At 39.7% G+C, this 18,743-nt stretch overlaps 1 protein-coding gene across 1 annotated transcript in view; it reads right to left on the bottom strand.

Moving 5' to 3' along the window:
* Nucleotides 1-18,743, bottom strand: part of pde6a (phosphodiesterase 6A, cGMP-specific, rod, alpha) — a 92,363-nt gene that overhangs the window by 15,916 nt on the left and 57,704 nt on the right. The window contains exons 14-19 of the mRNA XM_055158972.1: nt 16,620-16,727; nt 14,020-14,129; nt 10,193-10,280; nt 7,511-7,611; nt 6,200-6,307; nt 5,411-5,474 (exon numbers count right to left, since the gene is read on the bottom strand). Coding sequence (XP_055014947.1) covers nt 5,411-5,474; nt 6,200-6,307; nt 7,511-7,611; nt 10,193-10,280; nt 14,020-14,129; nt 16,620-16,727 — 579 coding nt within the window. The remainder of the gene's footprint in view (nt 1-5,410; nt 5,475-6,199; nt 6,308-7,510; nt 7,612-10,192; nt 10,281-14,019; nt 14,130-16,619; nt 16,728-18,743) is intronic.

Below are 18,743 nucleotides of genomic sequence, written 5' to 3'. Positions count from 1 at the left end.
CCTTTCTGTGTTCATTAAATGATCAATCTTTCTTCAGTGAAGCAAATTTATTTTAGTTTATTGAGCATAATTTGGGAGGGTTTTAGCTTTCATATGACACATTTCTAAAACCAATCGATTAATTTAAAGTCAGGTTATAAGCTTTTGTTTCTACAAAATGGACAAGTGACAAGACTTTTGTCAGGGACTGTATTGTAATATTCTTTCCTTTTCCCATTTGTCTTTAATGCCCATATTGTTATCTGTATCAATCTGTAGGGCTTTATATATTTTTTTTAGTGTTGCATGTACTTGTCATTAATAATTCTTCTAGATAATTGGGCTCATTACACATATATTTCCAATCCTTATGTTTCATAAGATAATTTCTGATTGGTAAAAACTTATAAAAGTCTTGTGCTTTTAAATCAAATTCCTTTTTTAACTGTTCAAAAGATTTCATGTGATCACCTTCAAAAAGATGCCAGATAGATAGATAGATAGATTGAATCAGACATATTTAATTTTCTTTTTACTATATTCCATATTCTTAATGTTGCTTTAACCCGTTTATTTTTGATTTTTAAATCCTTGTGTAATTTCTTTGTAAGAAATGGTAAAGATTCTAGAGGAACCTTTGGGCAGGAGTTTTGCTCCATTTCCCTCCATCCTGTCTCATCATCCTTATCAGTCCAAACTTTTAGGGCTCTTAGTTGTGATGCCCAATAGTATTAATGTTGGGTAAGTTTAGGCCACCCTTTTCTTTAGAGCTCTGAAGTAGCTTGTACCGAATTCTTGGTTTTTGATTTCTCCATAAAAAAAAATTGATATGAGTTTATCTATTTTTGCGAAAGTTTCTTTAGAGAGCAGAATGGGTAGGGATTGGAACAAAAACTAAAATTTGGGCAAAACATTCATCCTAATGACTTCTATTCGCCCCATTAATGTCAACGGGAGGATTTCCCATCGTTTCAAATCTGCACTTATTTCTTTTATAACTTTCTCATAATTGGCTTTAAAAAGATGTGATGTATTCTTGGTAATATTAATGCCCAAATATCTAAAGCCCTCATCAGTCCATTTGAATTTAACCTTCTCTTTTTGTTTCAGAGGGACATGTACCTGGAGTATAGAATAGCTTTCAAAAATATTCAATGTTGCGGGTCATTATATACATAGAATATCAATGCGTAAATTTGGCTTTTTAATATTGCGCTAATATAATAAAGTTTGTAAACTCTTCAAATGGTTCAGTCGTTACATAAATAGTATTAAGTGTGTATTTTAATCCATCAGAATAACGAATTGAAAAATTTTACGACAGTCATGAATTACAATCACCGAAATGAAAATTTACGATTACACCGTTTCAGGTCAGTTTGGTCGAAATTTAATTCGAATTTTCACATGACTTGGAACTTTTTAAATCTGTCAAAAATACATAACATCACTTCACAGACATTATGCCATCGAAGACGGAGATGAGAGACATTTCCTGATTCTAAGAATACTCTTTTTAGTACTGGTGCAATCTCCCATAGTTTATAGAGGAATCCGTCGGTTCCAAATTTTTAACAGATTGTAAATATTGCACTTTAGAGTGATTGGTCCGGTCAACTCCAGTGCGCTCAGGTGTCAAGTGGGTTCAAACTTATTCATAAACATTATTTTGGTTTCTAATGACTCCGTACTTTGATCATCATAGATTTTGTAGTCAGCAAAAGCTTCTGCAATATCTGTTGGTTTTATCTTAATTTCCTTGGAGACAGGATGTCTTATTTTTGCTATTGTTTGCTCCGACTGTTTCTTTTTGAGTTGAAATGCGAGTAACTTATTTGCTCTATTCCCCTTTTCGTAATGTTTGATTCATATACCTTATGGCATTTTCTACCTTTAAATGTTAATAATTTGTCTAATTTTGATCTTGTTTCTTTTAACTCTTTAACATAATAGATTTTTCCAGCGTTTTAGTATGTTCAGTTTCAATTTTTTTTATTTCATTCTCCAATAAGTCATTCTCACTTTTGTTGTTGAAAATAAAACACCTTAACAGGACCATGAAGGCTTGTATTGCTTGAATTAATTTTCTGTTTTTTCTTGAGTTTGCTAATCTGTGCATTGTGTTACCATGGTAACTGTGGGACATTCTGCCATAGACATAAACACAGTCACCCCCAGCATGATGTCATTCCAAAGTATACTCATAATGGATGCATCAAGAATCTCTGACTTCCGGTCATTGCACAATGCATACTGGGAAAGATTTTCTGAAAAAGTGAGCATCAAACTTTGTTTGTTTTTCCCAGTGGGATGCGTCTACATCTCATGGCGCTCCACATATAAAATGTTCTCTGCAAACTCGGGATGATTTAGGCAGTCAGAGGTTTCCTTCACCTTTCACTATTTTTCAATTCCGTTGTGAAGGGAAACAGTTTGAACAGAGGTTTGCAGTCACACACATCTGATTCCCTTTTGCAGTTATGGAGTTCACAAATAAATTTCTCGAGCTGTTTTCCGCTGTTAGGATCCAACAACCACACAATTACGATGTTCGAATCCCAAAACTAAAATATGACAATATCAGAACCAGAAACAAAAGTGATATGGTTCAAAAGACTTGAAAAGATTGGCTTTGTGAATAGACGCATCCCACTGGGAAAACAAACATGGCGGTCTGATGCTCACTTTTTTGGAAAATCCTTCTCTGTGTGCACTGCGGAAGTGTGACCTGAAGTCCGAGATTCTTGATGCGTTTATTGCAGGAAGGATTGATGAATAACACTCTGACTGTTACATTTGCAACTCACACATACACATCACATCTAATTTGGGACTAGAACAGGCCCAAACCAAGTCTATTCTATGTTCCTCCTCTGTACCATATATTTACTGTTCCCCACAGACTTTTGCTTTAAAGTCATAAAACCCTATATCAAAAGAAATTATCATTACCAGGCACAACAGCGACGAAACCTCTTCTAAAAACGAGGAGGCCGTATATGTCCTGTGTAAATCTCTCTCAAATATAACAAATGATATTTCTTGAGCTGCTCTCGTCAGTGCATTTTGTCTTTAAATAGACGCGAGCGCCTGGGCTCCACCGCGGTGTGTAGATTACATACTTGCGCCGTATAAAATGCTGATGGAAGTATGGGAGAGACGGGAACAGTTTTGATGCATGGAACTGTCAGGATTCAATGTCGAAACTGAGCTGAGAAAAATGTCAGCGCTGACAAAACGCCACTCACACTCTACTCAATCCTGTGTGGGCCCTGACTCAACCGGGAGAGGGCTGTTGTTATTGTAGAGAGGAAAACAGAGCTAATACAGGTTAATGATACATGTGTAGTGGGGGGTGGGGTGGGGGGGGTTCAAAGGGGATTCCCACGTTTATTTATTTAATTATAACACAGGTAAATCTGGCTGAAACATAGGACAAAGGCATTAAAGGGATAATAGTTCAGGATATTTGACATAAATCTGTGTCATCCCCGTGAGCAGTGTCGTGCATCAACACTGACTTACCCCGACAGCGTCCGGTGAGCCGAGATACTGACCGTTTTTTGGTGCTGACGAAAGTAGTCCGGCAAGTTGGCTGGGGACTGTATAATAAAGCGTTTTTCTTCTCAAAACTGAACAAAAATGTGTTCAAAAGAGTTGATACATTTGCATCACAAAACCATCGTCGCCTAAAGTTCAGACCTCATTAATCGCTTGGCACTATTTTCTTTCCTTTCGTATCACTGCGCGCTGCCGCCAGGTGACAGCTTTTAATTTTAATTCCACTCATTGTGGGACACTAAACCCAGGACAAAACTATGTCTCAAGTAGGATTTAACAGGACTAAATCATGCCGTGCGGACCGTGTCTCCTCGTCTTCTATACTATTAATACTATTTTATAAATTTGGTTCAGTAAAGTCTGGGTTTTTTAATTTTCTTTTAGCAGACAAAACATCTTATGTTACGATATCTTAGTCTTTGCTTCTCTACAGCAAACCAAGTAATCCAAAGTATTCAGATAACGTTACTCACTTTAGTAACTCACTTTTTAGAGGAGGCTCCCAACAAATGTGGAGAATCTACAGAGATACTATTAGTGAGCAGAGAAGGATCTGCAATCACCTGTCAAATTCTGGATGCACCAGGTCGTCGCAGGTGAGTCAGACGGATATGGACGAGACCTGGAGAACCAGTCGATGGTGGAACAACTTTGTGAGAGGAGGAGCTGATGAAAATGCGCGGAGTGAAAACTTCCGTATGTCCAAAGACGCTCTTGTTGCTTTAAGTACAAACATACACAATCCAATTCCACACTGTTACGTCACCATCTGCACGCAGGTATACTCCCGAAAACAATGCCACTTTTATGTCTTCTGTTCAGACCCTCATCATATAAACGTAGCCTAAGATTTTACTGATCACTCTTAAAGCTTAGGTCTTGCACTAAGTTACATTTCAGAAGTTTTTAACCCCGTACGAGTGTCTCACAGCCGCAGATCCTCAGGCAGGTCACTGCGGCTGTTCCAAAGTCCACAATCCGGACGAAGGTGATGGAGCTTTTTCACTCTGGGCGCCTTGGCTTTGGAACGACCTGTCTGAGATGAGGCTCACACCATCACTATCATCTTTTAAATCACTTCTTGATTTTTTTTTTTTTCCCCCCTTATTTCTTTTTATTCTATTTCTTTGTATTTATTATAATTAGATTGTTTGCATCACTGTCTGTTTTTGTGCTTTCCGTTTGCTGATTTTATGCTTTTTGTAATGTTCATTGTTCAATCCGTGTGCTCCGAGGATGAACGTCTTTTTACAGGCCTCACTGTTGGTTTTATCCACGCACTGAGTAGAAAGCCAAAGTCCTTAAATCATGATACATATGACTCTAATACTTAAACCCTCAAAACAGGGTGACCAGCTTTTTAAAATAATGAACTGGGATGTACCTGGGTTAGGATGGTTGATATACATACAGTATGACTGTGAGAAGAGTGTGTCAAAGTATCCATTCTGAGCACATTTCTTTGCCTTATGGTCATTTTCAAGCATGGTTTTCTGTATTTTAGCTAAACAAATTACAATATTTTCCTCTTTACTCTCACCAGGGATCACATTAGTCAAAAATAGGGACACCTGGCTGGGACATTTCTTTATAAAACTGGGACAAATTGATGGTTTTGGTTAAATCTGCTGGGACAGGAGACACAGGGCTCAAAACGGAGACTGTCCCGGGTCAATAGGGACGTCTGGTCACACTATTTCAGAATCACATTTTTGTCCATTTTCTTTTAGAGATTTTTTGCTCTTGCCCTGTTATAAAATCTAAATTCTGCTTCTTCCCACTGTGAGGTATCAGACTGGTATTGGTATTGGTGAGTACACTGAGGCTAAGTATCTCCCAAAAATGGTATCAGAACAACAGTTTGACAAACCTTGCTCTGGATCTCCCAGGGTTTAGCGATGGCGGACAGATCACACGCTGTCATCATCATGGCCCTGTGACGACAGTAAAGAATATTTTTAATTTCATTTTGACTTCAAATTCAATTAAAAGAAACTAGCAAATATTGTGTGCTCACAAATATTTAACCAGGAGAAAGTAAGTAAATCCATAACCCCCACCCTGACCCTGGCCCTAATCTTAAAGGTGCACTACGTAACTTTTCAGACTGGAGGTCCGTTATCATGGAGATGCTATTGCTTTGCCTGTAATGTTACACAATATGGTATTAAACTTATATACAAGCAGTCTATTCAGTTCTGAGTGTTTTTACATCTCCTGCTTGTTTCTTTGGACACTGAAAAGTGTAATGCCATACTTTGGAATATTGGAGGTCAAGCAATAACATCTCCATGGAGACAAGTAACTGGCAGGCCCACTACCAGAAAAGTTACACAGGAACGGGGGGTGGGTCGGGGGTTCTGGAGGAGCTGGGGGGTGGGTCGGGGCTCTGGTACTGGAGGAGCTGGGGGTGGGTCCGGGGCTCTGGTTCTGGAGGAGCTGGGGGGTGGTGGTCCAGGCTCTGGTACTGGAGGAGCTGGGGGGTGGTCGGGGATCTGGTTCTGGTGGAGCGGGGGTGGTCCAGGCTCTGGTTCTGGAGGAGTGGGGGTGGGTCCGAGGCTCTGGTTCTGGTGGAGCTGGGGGTGGGTCGGTGCTCTGGTTCTGGAGGAGCAGTAAACACAGAGCACGAAGCGAGTACAATGACGCTGAAGAGTTTTACATGACGATCTCTTTGCGTGTGATCTCCAGCTGCATGTACTTGGTCCACTCGTTCCAGTTCTCGTAGGTTTTGGATTGATCCACGATCTTCTGAAACATGGTCCTCTTTCTACGAACAATAACAGACACGTTCAAGTTTAGAGTAATCATAATGTTCAAGCATACTTCAAGTTTCACAAAACAAAATGATCTATTATGTCTTGGAGTTATACATTAACACACAGCTGATTGGCCCTGAGCTCTCATACTTTTATTTCACTTTTTATTTTGAAGTCTACGGGGGGGAAAAAAACAACTGGTGGCTGGTTATTGATGAGCCCCAATACGTCTCTCATGTAGACCTGGTTTAGTCCCTGTTCTAGTCCCGGTTTAGTCCTGTTCTAGTCCTGGTTTAGTCTTTAATTCTGGGTTAGTCGTGGTTTAGTTCTGGTTTAGTCCTGGTCTAGTTCTGGTTCAGTCCTGGTCTAGTTCTGGTTCAGTCCTGGTCTAGTTCTGGTTCAGTCCTGGTCTAGTTCTGGTTCAGTCCTGGTCTAGTTCTGGTTCAGTCCTGGTCTAGTCCTGGATTAGTCCTGTTTTAGTCCTGGATTAATCCTGGATTAGATCCTGGTTTAGTCCTGTTCTAGTTCTGGTTCAGTCCTGGATTAGGTTCTGGTTCAGTCCTGGATTAGATCCTGATTCAGTCCTGGATTAGATCCTGATTCAGTCCTGTTCTAGTCCTCGTTTATTCCTGGTGTACTCCTGGATTAGATCCTGATTCAGGCCTGGTTTAGTCCTAGTTTAGTTTTGGTTTAGTCCTGGAGTAGTTCTGGTTTAGTCTTGGTTTAGTCGTGGTTCAATCCTGGTCTAGTCCTGGTTTAGTCTTAGTTTAGTCCGGGTTTAGTGGTTAATCCATCTTTCAGTCTTAAAGAAATTTCACGAACTGAGACAAGAGACGGGAGTTTTTGTATAAAATATTCATGAACTTCAGTTTCCAATTTGCAGGTGACATTTTGAGGACTTTTTACCGTTCAAAGATATAATATTATGTTTTGAATTGTAAATCGCTTCGCCAACAGTGCTCTATTTTCATTTTTAAACCCGCGGATAGAGACGGTCTTGGCTGGTCCAGTACTACTCCACACTTCACTGTTATTAATGACTCCTCACACTGTGCTGAAAATGAGATTGATTGAATTTAATAACACGTGTTGCGGACAAGTGCGTCCCCCTCACACGTGGTATTCTTCTTTAATGTTCCTGTGCGTGGGCCATTTTTCACCGAGACACATGTAGCAGATAGGAGCCTGTGTTTTACATACTGTGTGAAACTCACTTAAAGTACAGGGCCAAGTCCGTGGCGATGATGGCGATGTCCGTCAGGTGAAGGACGAGGTCGTGTTGGCGCCGATTAAGGTTTTGATAAATGTTTAAAGACTGGAACATACAAAAAAAAAAAAGAGTTAAAGAAGCTGTATCTTTTTTTTTTTTTTAACGGTCTTAAAAACGTTAAAAAAAGAACTAGTTCATTTTAAAAGGTTTGCAGTGGTCCAACGTTCTTTCTCACTTACATTATCCATTGAGCATCCTTATTATTCAGCATGCTAAGCGAGCACTTCCTGTTACGTGATCCATTAAGTTAAAGTGAGTAACGTAATCTGAGTATTTAGGATTACTTGATATTGTCATGTTTTTTTTTAAACCACGTGAATGTACCAACCACATCCTGAAAAGTCCTGTTTGTTCAGTCTTTATTTGACCAGATTAAAAATATTATTGATAGAGAAATTATATTTATATGAAATCACAATTATGTCCATCCTACTGTTGTCATATTGTATTAGATTAGTCCTGGTTTAGTCCTGGTTTAGCCCAAAATGTGAAAACAGGAAAATACCGCCATGTAATCAATTTGGTAATTGGATTACATTTACTTTGTTAAAACACTCACTGAAACAATAACTGTAACTGAATACAGTTACTAATAATTTGTACTCTGATTACGTAACACCGGTACATGTAATCTGTTACTCCCCAACACTGCATAAACATATTCCTGTATTTTTAGTCTGCCCCCCCCAGATCTAAAAAGCCTACTTCATAAAAATAACTAGAAAAGCACTCAGAGAGCGCAGACCTCCGCCAAGGACTAAACCCATTTTTGATATAAATTGCTATAAAATCAGTCTTCTGGATCAGATCCGGATCAGCCTTTGGAATATGAAAGAGGATCCCATTGTCCATCACTGAGTCAAATTTCATGGGGTTTGGTCAATAATTAACCGAGATATTGAGAAACAAAATTTTTGGCCCCATTTACCACAATGTTAACTAAAATTTCAAAGTGATCCAGGATTTCTTCCGGATCACCCCCAAAATGAAATCAGTTCTTCCTTTTCACATTTCCAACAAATCCTGAAAATGTCATCAAAATCGGGTCATAACTTTTTGAGTTATGTTGCTAAAAGACAAACAAACGCCGTCAAAAACATAACCTCCTTGGCAGAAAATAATAATAATAATAATAATAATAATAATAATGATGCATCTGTTTTATATTGCGCTTTTCTGGACACTCAAAGTTCTTACGGAAGCCGAGAGGGGTCACAACAAATACAAATGCGACAACACAACAAAAAGCCACAACAAACCAAAAAAAAAACGGAAGTGACCGCAGGACTCTATTTTCCGACAGACCGATCAAGCGGCAAGTGAGGAAGAACTACAACGTAAAAAGTAAAGGAAACGTAAGTAAAAGTCATTTATTGTTTTATCATTATTCGTTTCACGTTGTAGTTCTTCTTCTTCACTTGCTGCTTGATCGGTCCAAAAAATCGAGTCCTGCGGTCACTTCCATTGTGGCTTTTTAATGTGTTGCGGCGTTTGTATTTGTTGCGACATCTCTCAGCTTCCGTAATTTCTAGAATACTCAAGCACTTCATAAAGTTCTGTATTACTCCCGTTCTGTCCCAGTGGCCTCACAAAGACAAACACACACTCAATATCAACCATTTACAAAGAGGAAAGTTTTGTGAAGTACCATGCAGTAAAGTTTTTATTTGCTAAAATTTAAAAACTACTTATTTTTGGCAATTGTTTCAGAGGATTTTATGCTTAGAAACCCATTTTCCACCTGGGATATTAAAACTAAAGATCTAAACTGAACAATAAATCCACAGATTAGCATTTTGATGAGCTGAATAAAAATGACAGACCTGAAAATGACAAAATAACTACTTTTTTTTTTTTTTTTTTTACTGTTGAGTTAGTGTTAATGTTGTTTATAGTCAGTGTTGGGGAGTAACAGATTACATGTACTGGAGTTACGTAATCAGAGTACAAATTATGAGTAACTATTCGGTTACAGTTACTGTTTCAGTGAGTGGTAATGGGATTACAGTTATTTGTTGAAATAAATGGATTACATGTTCACATTTTTGGGCTTTTTTTTTTTTTTCTCGGTAATTCCACTCATTGCCGGAAACTAAACTAGATCTAAACTAGATCTAAACCAGGACTAAACCAGGACTTCACAGGATTTAACAGGACTAAATCATGCTGCGTGGATGTGTCTCCTCCTCTACTTAACCTTATTAAAAATATTAATAAAGTCTTGGCTTTTTATTTTCTTTTAACAGTCAAAACATCTTATGTTACGATTTCCTCGACTTTGCTTCTCTACAGCAAATCAAGTAATCCAAAGTATTCAGATTACGTCACTCCCTTTAAGTAATTTAATGGATTCTGTTACAAACTACATTTTGGGGTATGTAATCTGTAATCTGTAGGGGAATACATTTTAAAAGTCACCTTCCCAACACTGATTATAGTCGTTTTAAAGGGCCCATGTTAGGATATTTTCAGATCTGTGTTCTAAAGGTCTGTTTTTGTGGAGGTAACGACACGATTATAACATGATTCAAAGCTCACAAGAGGGAATTTTGCGTAATATAGGACCTTTGAATTTACGGAAAAAAAAAGATGAATAAGGCAGTGCTGTATTTTTATGATTTATTACCTCGTCTCTGAGCAGCGTCTTCCCAAACTCCAGATGGTGCCTTTCCAAAATGGAGGATCCGTGCAGCTTCGCCAGAGGGTTTCCAGACCTGAGCAGAGAAAAACAAAGAGGAGGTGGAGTTAGAGATTATTCAGGTGCAGCAGGAGGAGGATTCTAGTTAGCAGTGGAGTAGTTTTGCACCTTCTCTCCCCTTTGAACAAGAGCAGAAAGTTTAAGGGTCTGTGTGTAACATTTAGATTTTAAATGTCATAAACTTGAGCTGTCTGTGTTTGCAGATATTAGGTCAACGTGTTTAAATCAAAAATAGTTTTTTAATGACAACAATGTGAATACTGATGAAATGTTACTTATAAAACCATTGGACATGATGGCCAAGTTATTTATGTTATAATTTGGTGTTTTGGTTCAAGACATCACATTAACACAATTATTTCACCCAATACTCACTCACTTGCCATTTTTCTTGGATTATAAAGGTGTATTCTGTACATTTTCAAGTGAAGAGTCCCCCACCTAGTCTGATTCATCAGCCGGTTTCACTTCGTAGAAACCGTCTGACCTCGGAGTGTTAGAATTCATTCGCTCAGCAGTAGGTGGGCACTTTTTTCATTTAACCAATCGCTGCTGTTTGGTCGTCATAATGGGGATACCTGGTATATTAAGCTTTTCCCAAATCCCATAAGAAGAAGGACAATAACATCTTTCCTCTTGATAAAATTCACCCAACATTCTCTTTGTTCTGCCTTTAAATCTTCGATCTCGGGAAACGTTGCCAACACAGAATGTATGACTCTTCGCTGATTGGCTGGTGCCGCCAAACTCGCAGTTCTTGCAAACCGTCTAGTGCAGACCTGTCAGACTCAGGCCCGGGGGCCAAATTTAGCGATATAATTATATTTGACCCCCAAGATCATATCAAATATGTATTAGAGCTGCTCACCATAGGCTATAGACACATTATTTATTTTTGTTATTATTTTATAGTATGTTTGTTCTGGATTCAGTGTTTAAGCAAAACTATTATTAAACATTTATTTTAATAAGAAAAGGTTTAACATTACCTTTCTTATCTTGAAAGAAGAGAAATCATGCAGATGTTGTTGAAATTTTTCAATAAATATTTAGTTTGGCCCATGACTTAGTCCCAGTTTTTAATTTTGGCCTCTGTGAATTTGAGTTTAACACTTCTGGTCTAGTGTGTTCTGATTCCTGACCTATTGCTGGAGAGAAATGAAACTGAGCAGAGGCACTACGTGGCGCCAGCCTGGCTATCTGCCCCCTGCTTTTGTTTCCAAACTGATGTTATTTTTACTGGATTCTCCCTTAATGTGGTATAAAACATGTATATCTCCATGGAGACAAGCCAGTAACAGAACCAGTAACCTTCACCTTTCACTATTTTTCAATTCCGTTGGGAAGGGAAACAGTTTGAACAGAGTTTTTCAGTCACACACATCTGATTCACTTTTGCATTTATGGAGTTCGCAAACAAATTTGTGATGCATATATTGTGACTGTTGAATTTGAGCGCTTAAAAATTTGCTAAATATTTAAGAGATTAATTTTTTATTTTGAATTTGAAACAAACTGAAATAGTATACTTAACATTTCAGCAATAAAAATTCTGAATAAAAATAAACCAAGCATGTTTTTTTCAGAGTTAAAAATCCAAATCTAATGGAACAAATGATCTTCCACACAGAGGCAGAGAGGGCGGACGTTTTCGGAGGAGGTGAGTGTTATATATCAGGTCTGGAGCTCTCCGGGTGGGCCTTCTCCTGTCTCTGCTTAACGCTAACGGCTCCTCACTCTGCCCCATCCATCACAGGGGTGTAGCAGACGGGCTGTACCACAAGGGGGCGTGTCAGGTTCATGTCAGATGAAGAGATATAGAGAGGCAAGAGGAGTGACTGCCGTCGCTTTGAGTCAATTAACAACCTGCAAAACTCAACACAGCAGTTTGTCTCTGTAACGGACTGAGACACTGTTATAAGGTCGTTAGTAAAGATGGGCGTGACAAAATTTCCACAAGACTAGATGAGATACGCGATTGGGTCCACGACATTAAGACAAGATTTTAACATAATTTCTAATATTTACATTTGTTATTATTTCATTTCATAGTTTTGTTTCCATTCTAGACCTGCTTTTTGCTCACCAACGTGTAATTTTTTGTTCAATCTAAATGTAAACACATGGAAAAAAAATCTCACAAGATCATTTTTGTGATGTGTGCATGATCTTGTGGCGATTTTGTCTCACGAAATCTTGTGAATCCGTGTATCATTTGTTCATTAATTTTTCAATATAAAACTAAAAATAAGAAAAGGAAAAAACAACAGTTTTCTTCATTATTTGCTTCCAAAACCAAAATGAAAAAACAAATAACGATTCATTTTTTTTCAGTTTTCGATTTTGTGGTTAAATTTTGCACCGCATACGGACTGAACCAGGACTGATGCAGGTCCGGGACAGACTGGGACCAGAGTGGGACTGAGACCAGGACCAGACCGGGACCAAAGCGGGAGTGAGACCGGGACCAGACCGGGAGTGAGACCGGGACCAGACCGGGAGAGAGACCGGGACCAGACCGGGAGTGAGACCGGGAGTGAGACCGGGAGTGAGACCGGGAGTGAGACCGGGACCAGACCGGGACTGAGGCTGGGACCAGACCGGGACCAGACCGGGACCAGACCGGGACCAAAGCGGGACTGAGACCGGGAGTGAGACCGGGAGTGAGACCGGGAGTGAGACCGGGAGTGAGACCGGGAGTGAGACCGGGACCAGACTGGGACCAGACTGGGACCAGACCGGCACCAGGCCAGGATCAGACCGGGACTGAGACTGGGACCAGACCGGGACCAAAGCGGGACTGAGACCGAGAACAGCGGTCCGAGTGGTACCATGTCATCGTCCGCTCGCTGGTTCCGTGTGGGGAAAGCGAGAATGCGCTGTGGACTACAGGTCCAGACGGGCTGCTCCGGTCCTCCGTGCTCAAGAACTGCAGCTGGTTCCGGGGTGGTGCAAAGCATCCGGACAGAAGCGTGAGTCCATTTTGGTTGGTTATATTGTTTTGACCATTCGTCCTTCGCAATTGGCTCTTCCCGGGGAAAAGCGCTTCTCAGGCCGAGGCTCCTAACACCATTCCCCGCTCCAGCTCATCTGAGCCCGGCCTGAACAGAGCTGCTCTTTGTCTAGAAGCTGAGGCTCGGACCCCGCGGACGCTCGGAGTCAAAGCTCGGAGTCCGCCCTGGTCCCGCTCTGGTCCTGGACGTGGATCAGTCCTGGTTCAGTCCGTACACGGTGCAAAAGTTCGGTATCGCAGTCACGGAAGTCACGTAAACGGGAAACGGTCGTTACCCGTTTTTTCCATTCTTCATTTAAACACAACACAGTGGGGGAAGGGGGAGGGTGTGAGGTGCTTTCTGTTACGTCAAACGCGTCATAGGTGTATCTGCCGCGTCATTGTTGTAGAAGCTTTAGTTCGTTGTCGCGTGGGAGGGGGGCAGAAATATGCTGCAATTTGTAAAAAAAAAAGCCGACTCAATCTAAAAACCACTTCGGCCCACACATCACTCTTAGAAGGTAGAAAGAAAAGTCTGAAAAGTTGATTTTGCATGAGACGGGCCCTTTAAACCTGTCAGATCTGTGGAGTCGCCCCTATTCACAGAGAGAATTGTTGCATTTTTGAGCAACAGAAACACAAGTAAAGAATAAATGAAGGATAGATGTGTTTGATGTCGTACTCAAACCAACATCTCCATGGAGAAAAAATACACCTTTAAATATTTCTTTTAATATAATTTTTTCTCATTGTCTCGTCTCACTTCATCTGGTAGAGGTTGTTGGTTCCTCTGTGGTCGATGTCGTGAAGGAATCCAGCCGTCACCATGGCCATACACTCCAGGTCTGTGTAGTAACGCTTCAAGTCTCCAGTCTGAAAGAAACACACATTCAATCAATCAAACATAATGTGATCTGAGCTGTATGGAACAACTATTTAGGTCACAAGTCAACAATGTGATTTAATGTATCTTGTCACATCTTCTTCCAACTGATCTCAAGATATTTGAGCTTGGAACTAGAGAATAAAATCTGCAGAACTGAAAGGCTATTACTTAAATAACTATAATAAAAAGTATATATATTAAAAATAGCTTACTACATGTAGATAGAACAGAATATAACCTTTATTATCAGGATGCACAGTGGTATATGATATTTCTGCACTTTTATACTTGATTTTAACTTGTCTTTTTTTTTTTGGTAAAGTGTCAAATGAATCATGTGACGCTCATTCTGTTTTCTGATTGGATAATCATTGAGAACCAAAACAACAAATTATAAAAATTATCAATAAATGGAGATCATGTCCAGTGTTTTTGTAATTAAGAATATATCAGCATCAGAATATATAAGGTAAGTAGTAGTACTAGTAGTAGCAGTAGCAGTAGTAGTAGTAGTAGTAGTAGCAGCAGTAGTAGCAGTATTAGCAGTTGTAGTAGTAGCATTAGTAAAAGTGTTAGTAGTAGTAGTAACAGTAATACTAGAAATAGTAATGGTGGTAGTAGTGGTAGTACTTGTCATAGCAGTAGTAGTGGGAGAAATAGTAGCAATAGTAGTAGCAATAGTAGTTAGCAGTAGTAGCAGTAGTAGCAGTAGTAGTAGTATTAGCTGCAGAAGTAGTAGTAGTAGTAGTAGTAATTGTAGTAGTAGTAGTAGTAGCAGTAGTAGCTGCATTAGTAAGTCGTAGTAGTAATCGCGTTATTAGTAGTAGTAGTAGTAGTAGTAGTCGTAGTAGTATTAGCAGTCAAAAAACAAAAAAACAAGGTAGTTTTAGCAGTAGCAGTAGTAGTAGTAGTAGTAGCAGTAGTAATAGTAGTAGTAGTAGTAGTAGTCGTAGTAGTTTTAGCAGTAGTAGTAGTCAGTAGTAGTAGTAGTAGTAGCAGTAGTAGTAGTAGTAGCAGTAGTAGTCAGTAGTAGTTAGTAGTCAGTAGTAGTAGTTAGTAGTAGTAGTAGTCAGTAGTAGTAGCAGTAGTAGTAGTAGTAGTAGTCAGTAGTAGTAGTAGTAGTAGTAGTAGCAGTAGTAGTAGTAGCAGTAGCAGTAGTATCTTTGTGAAAAGTCAGGGTTATTTGTGCGTGAATAGTTCTTTATAAATATGAAATATATTTGCCTTCTCAATTAGATTTGAATCCTCGGATGGGCCTTTCTTTAATAACTGCACATATTCACTTACTGCAGTCGAGTGAAATCAAACTCTGTGGCTTGAATCGTGTTGCGTTCAGGCCCCACTGGCTCTCTGTAAACACCAGCTCTGTATCTACTGTACCTCAAACAAACACACGGAGGACACAGGGAGAATGCACTGTGCTCAATCCGCGCGCCCAGATACAGCCAATTCCACAAGTAAAGAATTCAATAAAGAAGGTTCACGGTCGACGGGAGAAATTCAACAGCGAGTACAGAAATGAAAAAGTACATCCTGGCTTGCATGTATCTACGGCCTGTGGGTAAAGTGAGGATTAACTGAGAAATGACTTTGAATCAAGACGAAGGTAAACATAAAGCTCCGTGTTACTTTTTTCGTGTTATTAGCCACAGCGTTCAAAGAGTGAGAAAAAAGATTATAGTCTGGAATTTACAGTATATATATTTTGTATATGGCAAAGGAAAAATTCAATTTGTCAACTGGACAAAAGTTTATTTGGTCTAAAACATTTTGCAGCTCATCCAAGCTGCTTCTTCAGTTCTAACTCAGTTCTAACTGCTTCAGTTCACCTTGGATGAGAAATGTTTTTGACCAAAATAAAGTTCTGTTGAATTTCTCCTTTGCCATGCACTCTTTCTGGATGACTGAGGGATTTTGTACACATATTTTGTATATGTTTTCCTATTCAGTGCACATTCAAGCACATCAGTATCCCAGTTATTAGCCATATTCTGGTTATGGTAGTATTCAGGATACTGTGTATACATGTGCGCTGAGAAACCAGGACACTCATATCCCTGTATACATGATCAAATGGAGAATCCCGGTTTCTTGACATAATTTTACAAATAAGCAAATGCTAAATTTTACTTTGTATTTTTCCTGGTTTATTAAATTAAATAAACAACCATGAGCTCCTTTAGCAGAGGAAGCTCAGGAGGTTTAACCAGCGGTACAGAGCTGAAGTCTTTTTGATAAGAGATTTTAAGTCTCATAAGATTCTCCTCGTGTCTGTGGAGTCTGTGTTTTGTCGCACGTTTAAAAATTGTTTGAGACCAAAAAATCCTGTTGTGTGTGTGGCCTTTACTTGAGTAACAGGGCAATGTTTTCAGTTAACGTCACACCCCCAGGGAATGTGGATCAGCTGCAAAGTCTCTAGAGTTCCGTGTTAATAATGTCAATAATACAGTGTTAATTCTGAGCCCTTAAGTCTTTACCATGAGCAGAGTGAACATGGTCTGTCCCACGTTGAACCCGTGTCTCCAGTTGTGATAGGTGATGCGCCTGTAGCCTTTACTCACAGAATACATGAACCTCACCAGAACCTGCAGCACAAAAACACATTCAAACTATAAACAAACAACTAAACAAAAACAAACAACTATAAATTGAATCTTATTTATATGAAAGCCCCATCATGTGTCATGTAGGACTAGAGCAGCCACAACAGTCCAGATATATTGTTAAAGCAGCTCTTCAGCTCAAAAGAAGTCCACTGTGTACCGTCTGCGTGTTATTCTAAAGTGTTTTCTTGTCTGGGAATCAGGAAGTGCATGGTTAGCATCCTAGTCTCTGGAAAGTGCTTAGAAACTCATTGTGGTGAACACTGTTGGGCAAGTGACTTTAAAACTGTAATGTGTTATTTATGATTTGTTACTGTCATTTCAAAGTCATTTATAACATGACAATATTATTGTGTTTAAAATGTAAAACATGACACGACTATTACAGCACTTTTAACATACTCACACCAAAATAACTGTGAAGATGCTGCGCTTTTGCACCGTATATGGACTGAACCAGGACTAAACCAGAACTGAACCCGGACTAAACCAGGACTAAACCAAAACTGAACCAGAGCTGAACCCGGACTGAACCAGGTCTAAACCAGAACTAAACCAGGTCTAAACCAGAACTAAACCAGAACTGAACCAGAGCTAAACCAGATCTAAACCAGAACTAAACCAGGACTAAACCAGGCCTGGGAGAACCCTGAGCCCATGGAGCAGAGTATCTGCAAAGCGTGATTGAGCGTCAGCTGCGATTAGCTCTGTGGAGCGTGGAGTTCTGCGCCGGTCGTTTCGCCCGCAGTCACCTGACGGTCTACGTGGGTGAGTCTCCGGGGTTTCACTGCTGCTGATATCACTGTGATTTTAGCGAATTTGTATGAAGAAAAACGAAAAACCCACCACTTCAATCCAAGTTAAAAAAGCATTGTGACATGCATTACAGACATTTGTACTGATTAAAACATTACTATTGTTTTCCCTGTAATGCCGAACATTACTGCGTTACAGCAAAAAGCAACACATTACAGTAATATGTTACTTTTATAACGCGTTACTCCCAACACTGGTGGTGAATAATGAGGATACTGTAAATGTATAAGGTAAGTAAACAACTTTGGACCACTGCAAACGGTTTTAAACTCATCAGAGGCAGCGCCGCCATTAGGCAACAGTAGACGGCCGCCTAGGGTCCCCCAACCTGTAGGGGCCCCCAACCAATAGCCCTCAGTGTGGATAATGGTCGAGACCTCAGAGCAGTTTGATTTTCTCTCAATATGACATTAAATGAGAGAGGTTTACTTTTCAACAAAATAGGATCTAAGACGAACGTTCAAACTGCAGCCTGAAGTGACGCAAATCTGATTTTTTGGCCTCTATGTTCCTGTATCTGATCTTTTAATGACTGAATGTCTGAACCACACAGATCAGATTTTTTCAAATGGACACTTGGATATGTGCTCCTAAAACCAATACATATCTGATCTTTTGACATGTGACTTCAGTGTGAACGGCCAAAGTGCATTCATCCACCTACACGATATCAACAAGACACAAACGTCACTATTCTGCACTGAAGTAGGCGGAAATTGTTAATGAACTCCGTGTCACTGAAGTGAAGCACATCACCACTCACCACTCTTGGCTCCGTCTCCACATCCACACGTTCCTTTCATCAGACTGTCCCACAAAACACCACGGCCAAAAACCTCGTCCTTCTCCTTCTCAATCTCCTCCTTAAAACAAGTAAGTTGTTCATGTTCTGGCTCCGGTACGAGAGGAACTTTAAAATCTCCAGGTGCTCAATGCTGCGTCCATGTTTGGACAACTTCTGTAAACACAGAGCACGCTTTCGGGCTGTTTATTGTTCACACTGGAGTCACATTTAATTGGAAATGTAAACGACCTCACAAAAACATCGGATTTCACAAAAAAATTGGAATTGAGCGTTAAGCCCTGCAGTCTGAACGTAGCCTTATTGTCAAATCTATTTTAACTGTCAAAGCATTCTTTTTTTTTTTTTTTTTTTTTTTTTTAATTATCAAATACACAAGA

The sequence above is a fragment of the Boleophthalmus pectinirostris genome, unplaced genomic scaffold (assembly GCF_026225935.1).
Source record: "Boleophthalmus pectinirostris isolate CB_2022bp ecotype Guang Dong unplaced genomic scaffold, ASM2622593v1 HiC_scaffold_23, whole genome shotgun sequence".
In the NCBI taxonomy this organism is placed as follows: domain Eukaryota; kingdom Metazoa; phylum Chordata; class Actinopteri; order Gobiiformes; family Gobiidae; genus Boleophthalmus; species Boleophthalmus pectinirostris.
This window is presented reverse-complemented; position numbering and strand designations above follow the sequence as displayed.